At 45.1% G+C, this 22647-nt stretch overlaps 1 protein-coding gene across 1 annotated transcript in view; it reads right to left on the reverse strand.

Moving 5' to 3' along the window:
* Positions 1–15004, reverse strand: part of LOC118378884 (carboxyl-terminal PDZ ligand of neuronal nitric oxide synthase protein-like) — a 31326-nt gene extending 16322 nt beyond the window's left edge. The window contains exons 1-4 of the mRNA XM_052463408.1: positions 14498–15004; positions 13989–14060; positions 2793–2885; positions 624–682 (exon numbers count right to left, since the gene is read on the reverse strand). Coding sequence (XP_052319368.1) covers positions 624–682; positions 2793–2885; positions 13989–14060; positions 14498–14602 — 329 coding nt within the window. The 5' untranslated portion in view covers positions 14603–15004. The remainder of the gene's footprint in view (positions 1–623; positions 683–2792; positions 2886–13988; positions 14061–14497) is intronic.
* Between the last annotated feature and the right edge of the window lie 7643 nt (positions 15005–22647).

The following is a 22647-nucleotide window of genomic DNA, read 5'->3' on the forward strand; positions in this document are numbered from 1 at the left end:
ACATTGGTGTGGCTGGCTTCGGGGGTTAAGCAAGCAGTGCGACTTGTTAGGGTCATGTTTCAGAGGACGCATGACTCTCGACCTTCGCCTCTCCCGAGTCTATACGGGAGTTGGAGCAATGGGACTAGACTGTAACTACCAATTGGATATCATGAAAATGGGGTAAAATGTACCCCCCCACAAATATTGTATTTTCTACTAGGAAATAACACTGATCACATGTTCATACTGTTACAGTGTTAGTTTCATCAACAAAACTGAATTTTGACCTTACTGGGCCTTTAATTAACTACTCAACCAAAAGTCATCAATGTATAAAAATACCCCCAAAATATTTTCAAGGCTCCGTGCTGTGAAAAACATGATTTTCCTGTGTGTTATATATATTTCCTTTCCACACTGTGAGGTTGGAATAATACTATAGTGAAAATTATGATAGAGACTTCCTGTAAATTAGATTATAGACCAATAGGAAAGAGACTTCCCAAATTCTCTTTTTGGACCATTTTAATTGAAAACAATCTCAGGACGGTACTTTATTACCCAGAAAGGATTTGATATTGAGATTTAAAAAATAAAAAAAAAAGAGCGTTATGTTTGAGGACACTTTGACATTCCCTTACCTATAGATGGGGTCTTGTGTTATCATGACTGTGTTGTCATCCCATGACCACTCTTTCCTCTGGAACACAACCAGAGAACAACACAATGCTGCAATTCACTGCTATGACTTAGGAACAGATTTATGAAGTGTTTCACCTAAAATAAATATGGATTGAAACTTTTTTCCATCTGCAGACATTCAATATGTAGGACCTTGCAGCTTCCATGAAGGACAGAGAGCTATGGTGGTATTACATCTTTTGGCAAATCAACACATTCTGCATCCATAAGCCATTCTGTCTCCATATGCAAAGAATGTTGATCAGAACACTGTATTTTTACATTTTAGGATACATTTTTAAATTACTTGTTTTATTTTGCCTCTGTAAGGAACAGTTACACACTTCACACTGTTGAAAACATGTAACATAACGTTTCCTTCACGCGGAAACTGTAGATGTACAGTGCATTCGGAAAGTATTCAGACTCCTTCACTACTTCCACATTTTGTTACGTTACAGCCTTATTCCAAAATTAATTAAATTGTTTTTTTCCCTTCATCAATCTGTACACAATACCCCATAATGACAATGCAAAAACAGGTTTTTAGAAATGTTTGCAAATTTATATTTAAAAAATACCCACAGATATACCATTTAGATACAGTAAGTATTCAGACCCTTTACTCAGTAGGCCTTTGGCAGTGATTACAGCCTCGAGTCTTCTAGGGTATAAGATTGGTGCAACTGTATTTGGGGAGTTTCTCCCATTCCCATCAGGTTGGATGGGGAGTGTTGCTGCACAGCTGTTGTCAGGTCTCTCCAGAGATGTTCAATCAGGTTCAAGTCTGGGCCATTCAAGGACATGGAAAGACATTTTTTTTTTAAACTAGACAAGTCAGTTAAGAGCTAATTCCTGTTTACAATGATGGCCTAGGAACAATGGCCTTGCTCAGGGGCAGAACAACAGATTTTTACCTTGTCAGCTCGGGGATTCGATCTAGCAACACTTTCGGTTAACGCCCCAATGCTCTAATCACTAGGCTACCTGCCGCCCCACACTTGTCCCAAAGCGACTCCTGTGTTGTCTTGGCTGTTTCTTTAGTGTCGTTGTCATGCTGGAAGGTGAACTTTCGCCCCAGGCTGAGGACCTGAGCACTCTGGAACAGGTTTTTATCAAGGATCTCTCTGTTCCTCCAGACGTGACACTTAGCATTCAGGCGAAGAGTTCAATCTTGGCTTCATCAAACCAGAGAATCTTGTTTCTCATGGTCTGAGAGTCATTTAGTTGCATTTTGGCATGCTCCAAGCGGTCTGTCATGTGCCTTTTTTCTTGGAAACCTCCCAATCTCCCCTGATTGCTCAGTTTGGCCGGGCGGCCACTTCTAGGGAGAGTTGTGGTGGTTCCAAACATCTTCCATTTAAGAATGATGGATGCCACTGTGTTCTTGGGGACCTTCAATGCTGCAGAATGTTTTTGGTACCCTGCCCCAGATCTGTGCCTCGACAATCCTGTCTCAGATCTCTACGGACAATTCCTTCGACCTCATGGCTTGGTTTTTGCTCTGACATGCACTGTCAACTGTGGGACCTTATATAGAGAGGTGTGTGCCTTTCCATATCATGTCCAATCAATTGAATTGACCAAAAGTGGACTCCAATCGAGTAGTAGAAACATCTCAAGGATGATCAATGGAAACAGGATGGACCTCAGCTCAATTTTGAGTCTCATAGCAAAGTCTCCAATACTTATGTAAATAAGGTATTTCTGCAAACAATTCTAAAAACCTGTTTTCGCTTTTCATTGTATATATTTTATATGATTATAAATATGGCATCAAAGTGTTGAAAAATTGTTTTTTTTTGCTTTGGGTATTGCATGTAGATTGCTGAATACATTTTTATTATTTAATCCATTTTAGAATATGGCTGTAACGTAACAAAATGTGAAAGAATCAAGGGGTCTGAATTCTTTCCGAATGTACTGTATGTGTCATTGACTTCAGTGTAATATAATAATTGATGTTAGTGTGCATTATGGACACGACACAAGACAGCCAAACTCATACAATGTAAAATTGAAGGGGACTAAGAAAAAGTCTCCAATACAATGATAGAATAATTCCTAATAAAGAACAACATTTTGACATTCTGTTTTCATCGGGGTGTCATCTGTCGAAGGGGCCTTACCTTTTTCTTTTTTCTCAAAACCACCCTCACACCATCGGCAGACACAATGATGTTGACCTTCTTCTTCTTCATGTTCTTCAATTTGAATTCATACTGTAGGGGAGGGAGGGGGGTGTCAATTAGATAGATTTGTTCATGAAATTGGAATGTAAAATAACCGATACAATTATACACTATACAGTAAGGACTACCATGGACATTGGTGTCCATTCCTATTCAAGAAGTAAACTGACATTTAAATTCCTCAACCTTGTCCAGAGATACCTGATGTAATGGAATGAAAACATGTACCACTAACAGGTAGTGAGTACTAACAAGCAGTGAGTTATATCAGGGAGTGAGTACTAACAAGGAGAGAGTATTACCAGGGAGTGAGTGCTAACAAGGAGTCAGTACTAACAGGTAGTAAGTACTAACAAGAAGTGAGTGCAAACAGGTAGTGAGTACTAACAGGTAGTGAGTACTAACAGGTAGTGAGTACTAACTGGGAGTGAGTATTAACAGCTTGTGAGTGGTAACAGGCAGTGAGTACTAACAGGTTGTGAGTACTAACAGGTAGTGAGTACTAACAGAGTACTAACAGGTAGTGAGTACTAACAGAGTATTAACAGGTTGTGAGTACTAACAGGTAGTGAGTACTAACAGGTAGTGAGTACTAACAGGTCGTGAGTACTAACAGGTAGGTAGTAGTAACAGGTCGTGAGTACTAACAGGTCGTGAGTACTAACAGGTAGTGAGTACTAACAGGTCGTGAGTACTAACAGGTCGTGAGTACTAACAGGTAGTGAGTACTAACAGGTAGTGAGAACTAACAGGTCGTGAGTACTAACAGGTAGTGAGTACTAACAGGTTGTGAGTACTAACAGGTCGTGAGTACTAACAGGGCGTGAGTACTAACAGGTAGTGAGTACTAACAGGTTGTGAGTACTAACAGGTAGTGAGTACTAACAGGTAGTGAGTACTAACAGGTCGTGAGTACTAACAGGTAGTGAGTACTAACAGGTCGTGAGTACTAACAGGTAGTGAGTACTAACAGGTAGTGAGTACTAACAGGTCGTGAGTACTAACAGGTCGTACTAACTGGGAGTGAGTAAACAGGTTGTGAGTGGTAATGAGTACTAACAGGTAGTGAGTACTAACAGGTCATGAGTACTAACAGGTCGTGGTACTAACAGGTCGTGAGTACTAACAGGTGAGTACTAACAGGTAGTGAGGTACTAACAGGTAGTGAGTACTAACAGGTCGTGAGTACTAACAGGGCGTCATGAGTACTAACAGGTAGTGAGTACTAACAGGTTGGTCGAGTACTAACAGGTCGTGAGTACTAACAGGTGTGAGTACTAACAGGCAGTGAGAACTAACAGGTCGTGAGTACTAACAGGGCGTGAGTACTAACAGGTTGTGAGTGGTCGTGAGTACTAACAGGGCGTGAGTACTAACAGGTAGTGAGTACTAACAGGTAGTGAGTACTAACAGGTCGTGAGTACTAACAGGTAGTGAGTACTAACAGGTCGTGAGTACTAACAGGTAGGTAGTAGTAACAGGTAGTGAGTGGGAACAGGTAGTGAGTACTAACAGGTCATGAGTACTAACAGGTAGTGAGTACTAGCAGGTCGTGAGTACTAACAGGTCGTGAGTACTAACAGTTAGTGAGTACTAAAAGGTTGTGAGTACTAACAGGTAGTGAGTACTAAGGGACAGATCGAAATTGACAACTCACGGTGTCATAAAAAAAAAAAACTCCCCAAAGTTACAAATATTTCCACATGACACTCCCCTTGTACTATAAAATAAATGAACACCTTCCCTCCTCATAGAATTAACTCAAAATATGGTTTACGACCACAAATAAAACTAACTGTAGCGACCCTATGTTTATAAACGTGGATATTGATTTTGCCATTTTGTGGCACAGTCAATACCACACACGGCTACGGGCCAGAAGGTTGAGGGTTCGCCGACCACCACAGACGAGCTCACTCTACCTGCCTGTTTCAATACACAACCATCAGAGACAGCTGCCGACAATGATCAGCTCTGGGGAAATCAGGTTTTCAACACTTTGATGCCATATTTATAATCATATAAAATATATGCAATGAATTTTCCACCAACCGGTTTCTGTGCCAGTGCACTACACCACCAATAAACAAAGCATACTGACATTGGGCACTTCAAATCAAATTGTATTGGTCACACACACATGGTTAGCAGATGTTATTGTGAGTGTCGTGAAATGCTTGTGCTTCTAGATAACAAGTAATATCTAACAATTCCACAACAAACCTAATATCTAACAAATTCCACAACAAAACCTAATACACACCCTCTCGTGAAGGAATGGGATGAGAATATAGAAGTATAAAATATATGGATGAGCAGCGACAGAGCGGCTAAGATGCCATAGATAGTAAGAATAGATAGTGAAGGATACAGTATAAACGTATGAGATGAGTAATGTGAGATAAGTAAACATTATTAAAGTGACTAGTGTTCCATTTATGAAAGTGGCCAATGATATCAAGTCTGTAGATAGGCAGCCGCCTCTCTGTGCTATTCGTGGATGTTTGCGTTTTCAACACTACAATAAATAGACTGTCAACCTTGACCTTGTAGGTTTACCCAGTATCGAAGGCTTGGCTTGGCAATCTCTAAATGTCACTAAACTTTCTTGTGTTTTGTAACAGGTGTTAATAAATACATTTGAAAAAAGAAAGAGACCTTTGGCCTAACCCCAGAGAGATGGAGATACTGTATGTGACATGCTACGACACGACACATATTTCTTTATGTCAGATAGCTACTGTGTCTGGAATACAGATATAGACGTATAGAAGGTACAGTAATTCTTACATTTTCTATCCAAATATTTTGTACAAAAATAATCATTATATTGTTAGAAAACAAACACACTACCCTCCCTGTGTCCACCAAAACAAACACACTACCCTCCCCCCTGTGTCCACCAAAACAAACACACTACCCTCCCTGTGTCCACCAAAACAAACACACTACCCTCCCTGTGTCCACCAAAACAAACACACTACCCTCCCTGTGTCCACCAAAACAAACACACTACCCTCCCTGTGTCCACCAAAACAAACACACTACCCTCCCTGTGTCCACCAAAACAAACACACTACCCTCCCTGTGTCCACCAAAACAAACACACTACCCTCCCTGTGTCCACCAAAACAAACACACTACCCTCCCTGTGTCCACCAAAACAAACACACTACCCTCCCCAAAGAAAAAAAGAAAGTTTGACAACCCTTCCCTATTTTGGACCACCCCTCCCCCAGTAAATTTCGATCTGTCCCTAACAGGTAGTAAGTACTAACAGGGAGTGAGTACCAAAGTATTTAGCATTGATATCCCTACAAGACACCATCTGCTGCTGAGAGTAAATCAAAGTTACACAAAGGCTGAAGAAAAGTGGCAAAGTCAGATTGTAGAGCTGGTAAAGTCTCCAACAAACCCTGTTCCCCCCCAGAGTGCATTAGACATGAAGGAATACTCAGTAGTGTGCACCACTTGTATCCTTCCCCTTCATTAGTTAGACTTGTTAGAAGTGTTCCCTCTGACTCTACTGTAGTCTAAGGGACCAGACATCAGGACCAGACATCAGGACCAGACATCTAAAAGAAACATGTTTTTCCACAAATGAGGAAATATATCAGAAGTTCAATTGATCATGCGAGGACTTTTATCAAATGAGCAGTTTTCCACCTCTGATCTTCAACCAGAAGACTAATCAGGATCCTCTCATGTCAGAGGTTTGAAGCTATGTCCTGCTGCCTTTCTCTCCCTGTAAAATAGAATGATATTCAGACTGTTTTTTTTTTTTTTACACTAATTGGGTGATTTTTTAACTCCTTTTCAGTATCGGACTATGGACTATTTCATGGACTGTACTACTGTTTTCACTGTATTGCTGATTGACTGTATTGTCTTGCTGGCTATATTATTGTATTTTAATATATCCTGTGCCTACCAGCAATAAATGCCCCACTGGGATGAAAAAAAGTTTATTAAATTTGTAACCCACAAAGTTCCATGGTTCCTTGAGATGTGTAGCCTAGCCACACCCATAGTCACTTGCTGGAGTGTATTCATTAGTCGCACACCGTTGCAATACGTTTCACACTATAAAAAAACATTTTTGCAACGGAAAACGTTTTGGACAAATTCAGGTAGGTCTTTTTGGTTCCTACACTCTTATAAAACAATGGTTCCAAAAGGGTTCTTCTCCATAGGATAACCCTTTCTGGTTCCAGGTAGAACCCTTTGGGTTTCTAAAGGGTCCTACCTGGAACCAAAAGGGTTCTACCTAGAACCAAAATGGTTCTTCAACGGGTTCGCTAATGGGGACAGCCGAAGAGCCTTTTTAGGTTGTAGATAGCACCGTTTTTCCCTAAGAGTGTAGTGAATACACCCGTGGTTTGAGTAGAATGTTGGGGTCAGAAATATTTAGTTAATTTTGGGGGGGGACTGAAGTTAGTTGAACATTACAACTAACTAAAACAGACTTGATTTTTAATGTTCAGAGACTATAAGTTGTTTTGATTCTGATTGTTTTGATTCTGAATCAGCTGATTCAGTGAATACACATGTTTATTTTCATGACATTCCTGTCTTATTTTCTATTGACGGTATGTGTTTAGTGCTAACTGACTAATATAGTTTGACCTGAGTAGTGCAGTAGACATGAAGACTTAGGTTAGCCTTTAGCTCAACAGGTTAACAGAGACAAAAGAAAGCAGACTAAACAACAGCTTTTATTAACCATCAGACTGTTGAACAGCCATCACTAACCGTCTACCAGGTGATGCACACTCACTCACACAAAACACACAAACAAGCTGTCACAAACAAACATACAAGAACGCACACACACACACACACACACACACACACACACACACACACACACACACACACACACACACACACACACACACACACACACACACACACACACACACACACACACACACACACACACACACACACACACACACACACACACACACACACACACACACACACACACACACACACACACAGCCAAAGCTGCTCTCATATTATGGAGAAATTAAAACCACTGGACTCTTCCCTCTTCCCTTTAAATACTGTATTCTGTACATTGCTCATTCTGTTATTTCTACTACTGTCCGTTGTATTTTAGTTACACTGTGTTATACACACGACATATTTATTCATATACTGGACTCTTGACATAGCTCACTGACATATATACTGCTGTATATATCATTCTTAGTATATCTACTGCTGTTCATATCATTCTAGTATATCTACTGCTGTTCATATCATTCTTAGTATATCTACTGCTGTTCATATCATTCTTAGTATCTACTTGTATATATCATTCTTAGTATATCTACTATATATCTACTGCTGTTCATATCATTCTTAGTATATCTTCTGCTGTTCATATCATTCTTAGTATATCTACTGCTGTTCATATCATTCTTAGTTCATATCATTCTTAGTATATCTACTGCTGTTCATATCATTCTTAGTATATCTTCTGCTGTTCATATCATTCTTAGTATATCTACTGCTGTTCATATCATTCTTAGTATATCTACTGCTGTTCATATTATTCTTCAGTATATCTACTGCTGTTCATATATATCTACTGCTGTTCATATCATTCTTAGTATATCTACTGCTGTTATCATTCTTAGTATATCATTCTTATTCTTAGTATATCTACTGCTGTTCATATCATTCTTAGTATATCTACTGCTATTTCTTATATCATTCTTAGTATATATCTACTGCTGTTCATATCATATCATTCTTCATATCATTCTTAGTATATCTACTGCTGTTCATATCATTCTTAGTATATCTACTGCTGTTCATATCATTCTTAGTATATCTACTGCTGTATATATCATTCTTAGTATATCTACTGCTGTATATATCATTCTTAGTATATCTACTGCTGTTCATATCATTCTTAGTATATCTACTGCTGTACATATCATTCTTAGTATATCTACTGCTGTTCATATCATTCTTAGTATATCTACTGCTGTTCATATCATTCTTAGTATATCTACTGCTGTTCATATCATTCTTAGTATATCTACTGCTGTTCATATCATTCTTAGTATATCTACTGCTGTTCATATCATTCTTAGTATATCTACTGCTGTACATATCATTCTTAGTATATATCTGTTCATATCATTCTTAGTATATCTACTGCTGTTCATATCATTCTTAGTATATCTACTGCTGTTCATATCATTCTTAGTATATCTACTGCTGTTCATATCATTCTTAGTATATCTACTGCTGTTCATATCATTCTAGTATATCTACTGCTGTTCATATCATTCTTAGTATATCTACTGCTGTTCATATCATTCTTAGTATATATCTGTTCATATCATTCTTAGTATATCTACTGCTGTATATATCATTCTTAGTATATCTACTGCTGTTCATATCATTCTTAGTATATCTACTGCTGTTCATATCATTCTTAGTATATCTACTGCTGTTCATATCATTCTTAGTATATCTACTGCTGTTCATATCATTCTTAGTATATCTACTGCTGTATATATCATTCTTAGTATATCTACTGCTGTACATATCATTCTTAGTATATCTACTGCTGTACATATCATTCTTAGTATATCTACTGCTGTTCATATCATTCTTAGTATATCTACTGCTGTACATATCATTCTTAGTATATCTACTGCTGTTCATATCATTCTTAGTATATCTACTGCTGTTCATATCATTCTTAGTATATCTACTGCTGTACATATCATTCTAGTATATATCTACTGCTGTTCATTCTTATATATCTATTCTTAGTATATCTACTGCTGTTCATATCATTCTTAGTATATCTACTGCTGTTCATATCATTCTTAGTATATCTACTGCTGTATATATCATTCTTAGTATATCTACTGCTGTATATATCATTCTTAGTATATCTACTGCTGTATATATCATTCTTAGTATATCTACTGCTGTTCATATCATTCTTAGTATATCTACTGCTGTTCATATCATTCTTAGTATATCTACTGCTGTTCATATCATTCTTAGTATATCTACTGCTGTATATATCATTCTTAGTATATCTACTGCTGTATATATCATTCTTAGTATATATATCTGTTCATATCATTCTTAGTATATCTACTGCTGTATATATCATTCTTATATCATTCTTAGTATATCTACTGCTGTTCATATCATTCTTAGTATATCTACTGCTGTTCATATCATTCTTAGTATATCTACTGCTGTTCATATCATTCTTAGTATATCTACTGCTGTTCATATCATTCTTAGTATATCTATATCATTCTTAGCTGTATATATCATTCTTAGTATATCTACTGCTGTTCATATCATTCTTAGTATATCTACTGCTGTTCATATCATTCTTAGTATATCTACTGCTGTATATATCATTCTTAGTATATCTACTGCTGTATATATCATTCTTAGTATATCTACTGCTGTTATCATATCATTCTTAGTATATCTACTGCTGTTCATATCATTCTTAGTATATCTACTGCTGTTCATATCATTCTTAGTATATCTACTGCTGTTCATATCATTCTTAGTATATCTACTACTGCTGTTCATATCATTCTTAGTATATCTACTACTGCTGTTCATATCATTCTTAGTATATCTACTGCTGTTCATATCATTCTTAGTATATCTACTGCTGTACATATCTGTTCATATCATTCTTAGTACATCTTGTGTATATTCATCTGGTGTATACACATATAGGTTGCATCAGGATTACTGTCACAGTGCTATCTTTACTTATTTATTGTTCACCTAATACATTTTAATAACTTAGAAATTGCACTATTGGTTTGAGCCTGTAAGTAAGCATTTCACTGTTGCATTCGGCGCACATGGTAGAAGTTGGTAGATACATTTTTCGATTTTATGACTTTGCTTTGTTGTTTATTTATTATATTATATTATTATATTATATTATTATTATTATTATTATATTATATTATAAATACATTTTGATTTTATATTTGTGTTGTTTATTTAGGTTCGTTACGATTTCTTTCTCTTCTTTGTGTTCTCCCTTGACATTTCACGGCATTATTAGGATCCATAAACATAAGCATTTCGCTGCACTGGCTATAACACCGGCTATAACACCGGCTAAACTGTGTACGTCACCGATAAGCTTTGATTTGATCTGATAACACCGTTTTGTTGTACACAGGAGATCCGGGTTAGGAACCTGGTCAGAGAGAGATGCGTAACCATGCCAGCACAGTACAGCCTGGCTCAGCTCAGATCGGTTCAGTGGTGTGAAGAGGGTATTATACCAGAGTCTGAGGTGAGGGATGACCAGATACACACCCACCTCCACCCCCACACAGCCCTATAGAAACTGGGGCTACACACCCACCATCCACCCCACACAGCCCTATAGAAACTGGGGCTACACACCCACCATCCACCCCACACAGCCCTATAGAAACTGGGGCTACACACCCACCATCCACCCCTACACAGCCCTATAGAAACTGGGGCTACACACCCACCATCCACCCCACACAGCCCTATAGAAACTGGGGCTACACACCCACCATCCACCCCCACACAGCCCTATAGAAACGGGGGCTACACACTTACCATCCACCCCACACAGCCCTATAGAAACGGGGGCTACACACTTACCATCCACCCCCACACAGCCCTATAGAAACGGGGGCTACACACCCACCATCTACCCCACACAGCTCTATAGAAACTGGGGCTACACCCCCACCATCCAACCCACACAGCCCAATAGAAATGGGGGCTACACCCCCACCATCCACCCCACACATCCCTATAGAAACTGGGGCTACACCCCCACCATCCACCCCCACACAGCCCCATAGAAACGGGGGCTACACACCACCATCCACCCCCACACAGCCCTATAGCAACTGGGGCTACACACCCACAGCCCTATAGAAACTGGGGGCTACACACCCACCATCCACCCCCACACAGCCCTATAGAAACTGGGGCTACACACCCACAGCCCTATAGAAACTGGGGGCTACACACCCACCATCCACCCCCACACAGCCCCATAGAAACGGGGGCTACACACCCACAGCCCTATAGAAACGGTTGCTACACACACACAGCCCAATAGAAACTGGGGCAACACACCACCATCCACCCCACACAGCCCTATAGAAACGGGGGCTACACACCCACAATCTACCCCACACAGCTCTATAGAAACTGGGGCTACACACACACAGCCCTATAGAAATGGGGGCTACACACCTGACAGTGGGAAATGAGGGGGAACATAAAAATGACGGTTCTCATTATTTTCATGTGCATCAACAAATCTCTGCCTCTCGTAGCCTAGAAAGAGAAAATAAAGCAAACTGGCTATTCCCCTCTCTCTTTATGCTATTGTATGGGATTTGGAAGGCAGCAATGCCTGAAGAATGGATGTGGTGTTTTTTTGTCTGAGCTGATGCAGTCTTTACAAGCCCGGTTTCAGATATGTATACGCTGTTTTGCCACAAATGAACGTAGGAGTCGGCAGCACAAAGAGATCTGGGACCAGGCTAACTTTTCCGCCATAATGTAGAGTAGGTCATGTACTCCACTGTACACCAACAAGGGAACTTGGCCCAAGAAGGACGACTTTGATAAACAGTAAACGCTCGTTGAGCCCAATTCCATTATGATCCCAGAGGACACTGACTTTCCTCTGATCCAATAAGGATGACTTCAATAAACACTTGTTGGGCACAATTCCCTTATGGTCACGGAGGACACTGATTTGCGGCCGGAGTCCGGGGGGAGACCGTAGAAAGCCTTTATTTTTCTATGGTGGAGTAGGTCAGGGCGTGACTGGGGGGTGTTCTAGTTATTATTTCTATGTGTAGTCTAGTTTTTGTATTTTTATGTTGGTCTGGTATGGTTCCAAATCAGAGGCAGCTGTCTATCGTTGTCTCTGATTGGGGATCATATTTAGACAGCCTTTTCCCACCTGTTGTTTGTGGGATCTTGTTTTTGTATTGTTGCTTTTGAGCCCCCTCAAGGCTGAACGTTCGTTTGTTTCTCTTCATTGTTTTGTTGCTGGTTCACATTTAAAATAAATATGATGAACCCAAATCACGCTGCACCTTGGTCTACCCATTATGACGATCGTTACAGTAGGATCTTCATTTGAGCCAGTTTGCTACAGCAGGAAAGTAATCCTGCAGCAACAGCCGTGACAAGAAGCCTTTTTACCTCAAATACACTACAAGTTTGCATGTCCTGCTGTTCAGGAAAATTCAAAGCAACAAAAAAGTGATCAAATTTAAATCCCACATCTGTATGTTCACTAAAAATATTCCCCATCACTTTCCTCCTTATAAGAGTTGTCTCTCTCTGGACGTCATTGAGGAAGTGGCCAGCCTCTGTGTGAAACAGAGACACTGACCTCTGTGTCACACAGACCTGGCGGCATGGCTTGGTTAAATGTAGCATTTGGCTCTCCCAGCTGACTCTGCAGCAGTTAAATCCTCTCTGTAACACTGTAATACTCTGGCCCACTGCAGTATCCATTAATGCCAGACACCATCGCCATCTCTTTCTCATCTCTCCAGCGGAGAGGACGTCTCTTAAAGAGATGGTTAAGGATATTGGTTTTAAGATTAAGAAAGATATCTCCTTATAGAGAGATGGTTAGGATTGGTTTGATAGGATTAGAAGAGATGGTTGGTTTAGACTGAGATTATAGTTTTATAACCTTAGAATACAATGATTGATTTGCAATATTTGATATGTAGATGTAGGTCAGTTCGATATGCAGATACCATACCAATGTGAGAGAGTAGAATATGAATCTCTTAAAAATATATTGGACACACACACACACACACACACACACACACACACACACACACACACACACACACACACACACACACACACACACACACACACACACACACACACACACACACACACACACACACACACACAGTCCAAGTTTTTTTATTAGATTTTTTCTAATCTTTAAGACATTGAAATATTCCTAACATGGAGAAAGTATCATTACTGGAGGGGAGAGAAACACATGTAATATTATGCCCCACAGGTAACTAGATAATTGGTAAAGTGATCATTGAAGTATCTTACCCGTATCCTTCTCATTGCAGCCACTATCTCCATTCGGCTGTTCGGACGAACCACTTCCAGACTGCCAATGTACTATAATATTTACACAGTTATGACATTTGTCATGAGTAACTCAAGTAAGTCTTGAACTCTTACTCTGTTCTCATATGCTTCTTGTCAAATGGACTTCACTGTACATTCTGAATACATTGTAAGGGTAGGCTACTGGACGTCTATATGGATTTGATGCATTGGTATGGGATAATACATTCATGAATACATTTCAACAAGCACACTGTAACATATAATACAGTGCAATCAGAATTCAATCAACACTGTTGAGTGTAATATTAGGGCACAATTCAAATGAAAAAAAAAAATTCAATCTAGCTATCATCATTTACATTGTTATAACATTTAGGAAAAATATCATTTTGGATATCAATTCATTATATAGTCAGCGCGCATCCGTACACTATAGACCCTTATGGATGAGTCGCTACTGTAGTTCATAGCCTATGTAACATTACCTTTGCCTCGAAGCAGACCCCATGCTGAAATGCCGCCTCGTTGTGCATTGGGATTCTCAAATCCTGTGCATCATCCACTAAATTATACCTGGTTATCCCTGGCATCGCCCTTCTGATACATACACGACTTGTCCAACACTAGTTTTATGCCAACGCTATTAGAAGACTGCAAATACGCGCATCTCGCCCAACACTCAAGAGGGTATTTGATTGGTTAGTCGCCTAGAACCCAGCGGTCATTCCGGTTGAACCACTGTGCGCTACAGATTGATTGGCTAATGAATTTTGTTAACGCCATATGCGTCGAGCGGTCCAATTTGATACCGTCCGAGCTAGAATATCTGCCAGTCTAGTGGCGTTTCAGATGACGCACAATTCTCAAGGCAAGGTTGTCAATTATTTTTATGCCATTTCCATGAATAAAAACTGATGTTTACGCGCGTGCCAAATGACGAATGACAGCATCCAAATCTGCTTGAAGACCAGCTGTTTTGTTTTAAATCAGAGGATTCCACAATTTTCATTGGAACAGAGCATAGCATCATCATCATGGACTTGCAGGAGTAGCGTATAACTCTCTCCAATTCACATACACCCTGTAATAAGGGTTGTATGACATCTAGTGGCATAATCTGGAAACAGCAAATGTGCTGTTTTCAAATGTGCTGTTTTCAAATGTGCTGTTTTCAAATGTGCCTACTGTATTCTCCATTGGTGTCCAGATTAACTAAGTAAGTCTATGCAGATGTTAGCCTACTATTTGGGAACAACTAATCACAGAATCAATTTGATGCATGAGAGTTTATTCACAAGAACCAGGCAATTGCCCCCAGAATGGATTTGCTACACAATACCAACAGGGCAAAGACCATACTGTGTGTAATGTATGTGGAGGACAGATGTGTGATTGGTGTAGTGCTGTCCGTAGTGCTGGTCAAACATAGTGGATAAATAATGCTGGGTTGCACAACCCATATGGAATTCCCCTTCTCTGGCAGCATTCGAATTCAGCACTTTGGGGGTTGGGGGGGGTGCACAACCCATATGGAATTCCCCTTCTCTGGCAGCGTTTGAATTCAGCACTTTGGGGGTGGGGGGGGTGCACAACCCATATGGAATTCCCATTCTCTGGCAGCGTTTGGAACTGCCGGTCTGTGGTCACGAACACAAAGTTCATTTCAGCCCATGCTGTCCTTTAGTCCCATTACTTTTTGGCCCTGGCGGAGACATGGATCACCCCAGAGAACACAGCTGCTCTTTCTTCATCTGACTACGTTTTCTCTCACAGTCCGAGTGCATCTGGTCGTCGCGATGGTGGCTCAGGTCTACTCATTTCTCTTAAGTGGAGATTTTCTCTTTTCTCCTTCTCTCACCTGTCCATCTCCTCATTTGAATTCCATGCTGTCACTGTCACTTGTCCACTCAAGCTTAACATTATTGCCATCTATCGGTCACCAGGTGCCCTTGGAGAGTTCCTTAATGAGCTTGACACCTTGATAAGCTCATTTCCTGATGGCTCACCGCTCTTTGTACATGGCGACTTCAACCTCCCGAAGTCTGCCTTCGATTCATTTCTTTCTAACTCTTTCTTTTCCATCGCCTCTTTTGACCTCACCCTTTCCCAGTCCCCTCCCACTCACAAGGCAGGCAATACGCTTGACCTCACCCTTTCCCAGTCCCTCCCACTTCCCCAGTCCCCTCCCACTTCCCCAGTCCCCTCCCACTCACAAGGCAGGCAATACGCTTGACCTCACCCTTTCCCAGTCACCCCCCACTTACAAGGCAGGCAATACGCTTGACCTCACCCTTTCCCAGTCCCCTCCCACTCACCAGGCAGGCAATAAGCTTGACCTCACCCTTTCCCAGTCCCCTCCCACTCACCAGGCAGGCAATACGCTTGACCTCACCCTTTCCCAGTCCCTCCCACTCACTTGGCAGGCAATACGCTTGACCTCACCCTTTCCCAGTCCCCTCCCACTCACAAGGCAGGCAATACGCTTGACCTAATCTTTACTAGAGGCTGCTCACCTACTAATCTCACTGCAACCCTCCCTCCAGGTCTCTGATCACTACTTTGTTTCCTTTTCTGTCTCCCTCTCCTCCAACCCTAAACACTCAGCCCCTACCCAGATCAGCCCCTACCCAGATCAGCCCCTACCCAGATCAGCCCCTACCCACTCTCTCTCTTCCACTACATCTGCTCCCCTCGACCTGTCGGACGTCTAAAACTATAGACCAGTATCCCCTCTCTTATTTTCAAAACATTTGAGCATGCAGTCTCTGATCAACTTTCTCATTATCTCTCTCAGAACGATCTTCTTGACCCTAACCAGTCAGGCTTCAAGACGAGTCACTCAACGGAGACTGTTCTTCTCTGTGTCACGGAGGCTCACCGCTCTGCCAAAACTAACTCTCTCCCCTCTGTTCTCATCCTCCTAGATCTATCTGCTGCCTTCAGACACCGTGAACCATCAGATCCTCCTCTCCACCCTCTCAGGTCTGGGCATCTCAGGCTCTATCAGATCCTCCTCTCCACCCTCTCAGGGCTGGGTGTCTCAGGCTCTATCAGATCCTCCTCTCCACCCTCTCAGGTCTGGGTGTCTCAGGCTCTATCAGATCCTCCTCTCCACCCTCTCAGGTCTGGGTGTCTCAGGCTCTATCAGATCCTCCTCTCCACCCTCTCAGGGCTGGGTGTCTCAGGCTCTATCAGATCCTCCTCTCCACCCTCTCAGGGCTGGGTGTCTCAGGCTCTATCAGATCCTCCTCTCCACCCTCTCAGGGCTGGGTGTCTCAGGCTCTATCAGATCCTCCTCTCCACCCTCTCAGGTCTGGGTGTCTCAGGCTCTATCAGATCCTCCTCTCCACCCTCTCAGGTCTGGGTGTCTCAGGCTCTATCAGATCCTCCTCTCCACCCTCTCAGGGCTGGGTGTCTCAGGCTCTATCAGATCCTCCTCTCCACCCTCTCAGGTCTGGACGTCTCAGGCTCTATCAGATCCTCCTCTCCACCCTCTCAGGGCTGGGTGTCTCAGGCTCTATCAGATCCTCCTCTCCACCCTCTCAGGGCTGGGTGTCTCAGGCTCTATCAGATCCTCCTCTCCACCCTCTCAGGTCTGGGTGTCTCAGGCTCTATCAGATCCTCCTCTCCACCCTCTCAGGGCTGGGTGTCTCAGGCTCTATCAGATCCTCCTCTCCACCCTCTCAGGTCTGGACGTCTCAGGCTCTACCAGATCCTCCTCTCCACCCTCTCAGGGCTGGGTGTCTCAGGCTCTATCAGATCCTCCTCTCCACCCTCTCAGGTCTGGGTGTCTCAGGCTCTATCAGATCCTCCTCTCCACCCTCTCAGGGCTGGGTTTCTCAGGCTCTATCAGATCCTCCTCTCCACCCTCTCAGGGCTGGGTGTCTCAGGCTCTATCAGATCCTCCTCTCCACCCTCTCAGGGCTGGGTGTCTCAGGCTCTATCAGATCCTCCTCTCCACCCTCTCAGGTCTGGGTGTCTCAGGCTCTATCAGATCCTCCTCTCCACCCTCTCAGGGCTGGGTTTCTCAGGCTCTATCAGATCCTCCTCTCCACCCTCTCAGGTCTGGGCGTCTCAGGCTCTATCAGATCCTCCTCTCCACCCTCTCAGGGCTGGGTGTCTCAGGCTCTATCAGATCCTCCTCTCCACCCTCTCAGGTCTGGGCGTCTCAGGCTCTATCAGATCCTCCTCTCCACCCTCTCAGGGCTGGGTGTCTCAGGCTCTATCAGATCCTCCTCTCCACCCTCTCAGGGCTGGGTGTCTCAGGCTCTATCAGATCCTCCTCTCCACCCTCTCAGGGCTGGGTGTCTCAGGCTCTATCAGATTCTCCTCTCCACCCTCTCAGGGCTGGGTGTCTCAGGCTCTATCAGATCCTCCTCTCCACCCTCTCAGGGCTGGGTGTCTCAGGCTCTATCAGATCCTCCTCTCCATCCTCTCAGGTCTGGGTGTCTCAGGCTCTATCAGATTCTCCTCTCCACCCTCTCAGGTCTGGGTGTCTCAGGCTCTATCAGATCCTTCTCTCCACCCTCTCAGGTCTGGGTGTCTCAGGCTCTATCAGATCCTCCTCTCCACCCTCTCAGGGCTGGGTGTCTCAGGCTCTATCAGATCCTCCTCTCCATCCTCTCAGGGCTGGGTGTCTCAGGCTCTATCAGATCCTCCTCTCCATCCTCTCAGGCCTGGGCATCTCAGGCTCTATCAGATCCTCCTCTCCACCCTCTCAGGGCTGGGTGTCTCAGGCTCTATCAGATCCTCCTCTCCACCCTCTCAGGTCTGGGCGTCTCAGGCTCTATCAGATCCTCCTCTCCACCCTCTCAGGTCTGGGCGTCTCAGGCTCTATCAGATCCTCCTCTCCACCCTCTCAGGGCTGGGTGTCTCAGGCTCTATCAGATCCTCCTCTCCACCCTCTCAGGGCTGGGTGTCTCAGGCTCTATCAGATCCTCCTCTCCACCCTCTCAGGTCTGGGTGTCTCAGGCTCTATCAGATCCTCCTCTCCACCCTCTCAGGGCTGGGTGTCTCAGGCTCTATCAGATCCTCCTCTCCACCCTCTCAGGTCTGGGTGTCTCAGGCTCTATCAGATCCTCCTCTCCACCCTCTCAGGGCTGGGTTTCTCAGGCTCTATCAGATCCTCCTCTCCACCCTCTCAGGTCTGGGTGTCTCAGGCTCTATCAGATCCTCCTCTCCACCCTCTCAGGGCTGGGTGTCTCAGGCTCTATCAGATCCTCCTCTCCACCCTCTCAGGTCTGGGCGTCTCAGGCTCTATCAGATCCTCCTCTCCACCCTCTCAGGGCTGGGTGTCTCAGGCTCTATCAGATCCTCCTCTCCACCCTCTCAGGGCTGGGTGTCTCAGGCTCTATCAGATCCTCCTCTCCACCCTCTCAGGGCTGGGTGTCTCAGGCTCTATCAGATTCTCCTCTCCACCCTCTCAGGGCTGGGTGTCTCAGGCTCTATCAGATCCTCCTCTCCACCCTCTCAGGGCTGGGTGTCTCAGGCTCTATCAGATTCTCCTCTCCACCCTCTCAGGGCTGGGTGTCTCAGGCTCTATCAGATCCTCCTCTCCATCCTCTCAGGTCTGGGTGTCTCAGGCTCTATATCAGATCCTCCTCTCCACCCTCTCAGGTCTGGGTGTCTCAGGCTCTATCAGATCCTCCTCTCCACCCTCTCAGGTCTGGGTGTCTCAGGCTCTATCAGATCCTCCTCTCCACCCTCTCAGGGCTGGGTGTCTCAGGCTCTATCAGATCCTCCTCTCCATCCTCTCAGGGCTGGGTGTCTCAGGCTCTATCAGATCCTCCTCTCCATCCTCTCAGGCCTGGGCATCTCAGGCTCTATCAGATCCTCCTCTCCACCCTCTCAGGGCTGGGTGTCTCAGGCTCTATCAGATCCTCCTCTCCACCCTCTCAGGTCTGGGCGTCTCAGGCTCTATCAGATCCTCCTCTCCACCCTCTCAGGGCTGGGTGTCTCAGGCTCTATCAGATCCTCCTCTCCACCCTCTCAGGGCTGGGTGTCTCAGGCTCTATCAGATCCTCCTCTCCACCCTCTCAGGGCTGGGTGTCTCAGGCTCTATCAGATCCTCCTCTCCACCCTCTCAGGCCTGGGCATCTCAGGCTCTATCAGATCCTCCTCTCCACCCTCTCAGGTCTGGGCGTCTCAGGCTCTATCAGATCCTCCTCTCCACCCTCTCAGGTCTGGGTGTCTCAGGCTCTATCAGATCCTCCTCTCCACCCTCTCAGGGCTGGGTGTCTCAGGCTCTATCAGATCCTCCTCTCCACCCTCTCAGGGCTGGGTGTCTCAGGCTCTATCAGATCCTCCTCTCCACCCTCTCAGGGCTGGGTGTCTCAGGCTCTATCAGATCCTCCTCTCCACCCTCTCAGGTCTGGGTGTCTCAGGCTCTATCAGATCCTCCTCTCCACCCTCTCAGGGCTGGGTGTCTCAGGCTCTATCAGATCCTCCTCTCCACCCTCTCAGGGCTGGGTGTCTCAGGCTCTATCAGATCCTCCTCTCCACCCTCTCAGGGCTGGGTGTCTCAGGCTCTATCAGATCCTCCTCTCCACCCTCTCAGGGCTGGGTGTCTCAGGCTCTATCAGATCCTCCTCTCCACCCTCTCAGGTCTGGGTGTCTCAGGCTCTATCAGATCCTCCTCTCCACCCTCTCAGGGCTGGGTGTCTCAGGCTCTATCAGATCCTCCTCTCCACCCTCTCAGGTCTGGGTGTCTCAGGCTCTATCAGATCCTCCTCTCCACCCTCTCAGGGCTGGGTGTCTCAGGCTCTATCAGATCCTCCTCTCCACCCTCTCAGGTCTGGGCGTCTCAGGCTCTATCAGATCCTCCTCTCCACCCTCTCAGGCCTGGGCATCTCAGGCTCTATCAGATCCTCCTCTCCATCCTCTCAGGTCTGGGTGTCTCAGGCTCTATCAGATCCTTCTCTCCACCCTCTCAGGGCTGGGTGTCTCAGGCTCTATCAGATCCTCCTCTCCACCCTCTCAGGGCTGGGTGTCTCAGGCTCTATCAGATCCTCCTCTCCACCCTCTCAGGGCTGGGTGTCTCAGGCTCTATCAGATCCTCCTCTCCACCCTCTCAGGTCTGGGCATCTCAGGCTCTATCAGATCCTCCTCTCCACCCTCTCAGGCCTGGGCATCTCAGGCTCTATCAGATCCTCCTCTCCACCCTCTCAGGCCTGGGCGTCTCAGGCTCTATCAGATCCTCCTCTCCACCCTCTCAGGTCTGGGCGTCTCAGGCTCTATCAGATCCTCCTCTCCACCCTCTCAGGTCTGGGCGTCTCAGGCTCTATCAGATCCTCCTCTCCACCCTCTCAGGTCTGGGCGTCTCAGGCTCTATCAGATCCTCCTCTCCACCCTCTCAGGCCTGGGCGTCTCAGGCTCTATCAGATCCTCCTCTCCACCCTCTCAGGGCTGGGTGTCTCAGGCTCTATCAGATCCTCCTCTCCACCCTCTCAGGCCTGGGCGTCTCAGGCTCTATCAGATCCTCCTCTCCACCCTCTCAGGTCTGGGCGTCTCAGGCTCTATCAGATCCTCCTCTCCACCCTCTCAGGTCTGGGCGTCTCAGGCTCTATCAGATCCTCCTCTCCACCCTCTCAGGTCTGGGCGTCTCAGGCTCTATCAGATCCTCCTCTCCACCCTCTCAGGCCTGGGTGTCTCAGGCTCTATCAGATCCTCCTCTCCACCCTCTCAGGGCTGGGTGTCTCAGGCTCTATCAGATCCTCCTCTCCACCCTCTCAGGTCTGGGCGTCTCAGGCTCTATCAGATCCTCCTCTCCACCCTCTCAGGTCTGGGCGTCTCAGGCTCTATCAGATCCTCCTCTCCACCCTCTCAGGGCTGGGTGTCTCAGGCTCTATCAGATCCTCCTCTCCACCCTCTCAGGGCTGGGTTTCTCAGGCTCTATCAGATCCTCCTCTCCACCCTCTCAGGTCTGGGCGTCTCAGGCTCTATCAGATCCTCCTCTCCACCCTCTCAGGGCTGGGTGTCTCAGGCTCTATCAGATCCTCCTCTCCACCCTCTCAGGTCTGGGCGTCTCAGGCTCTATCAGATCCTCCTCTCCACCCTCTCAGGGCTGGGTGTCTCAGGCTCTATCAGATCCTCCTCTCCACCCTCTCAGGGCTGGGTGTCTCAGGCTCTATCAGATCCTCCTCTCCACCCTCTCAGGGCTGGGTGTCTCAGGCTCTATCAGATTCTCCTCTCCACCCTCTCAGGGCTGGGTGTCTCAGGCTCTATCAGATCCTCCTCTCCACCCTCTCAGGGCTGGGTGTCTCAGGCTCTATCAGATTCTCCTCTCCACCCTCTCAGGGCTGGGTGTCTCAGGCTCTATCAGATCCTCCTCTCCATCCTCTCAGGTCTGGGTGTCTCAGGCTCTATCAGATTCTCCTCTCCACCCTCTCAGGTCTGGGTGTCTCAGGCTCTATCAGATCCTTCTCTCCACCCTCTCAGGTCTGGGTGTCTCAGGCTCTATCAGATCCTCCTCTCCACCCTCTCAGGGCTGGGTGTCTCAGGCTCTATCAGATCCTCCTCTCCATCCTCTCAGGGCTGGGTGTCTCAGGCTCTATCAGATCCTCCTCTCCATCCTCTCAGGCCTGGGCATCTCAGGCTCTATCAGATCCTCCTCTCCACCCTCTCAGGGCTGGGTGTC

This window comes from Oncorhynchus keta, chromosome 15 (genome assembly GCF_023373465.1).
Source record: "Oncorhynchus keta strain PuntledgeMale-10-30-2019 chromosome 15, Oket_V2, whole genome shotgun sequence".
Classification (NCBI taxonomy): domain Eukaryota; kingdom Metazoa; phylum Chordata; class Actinopteri; order Salmoniformes; family Salmonidae; genus Oncorhynchus; species Oncorhynchus keta.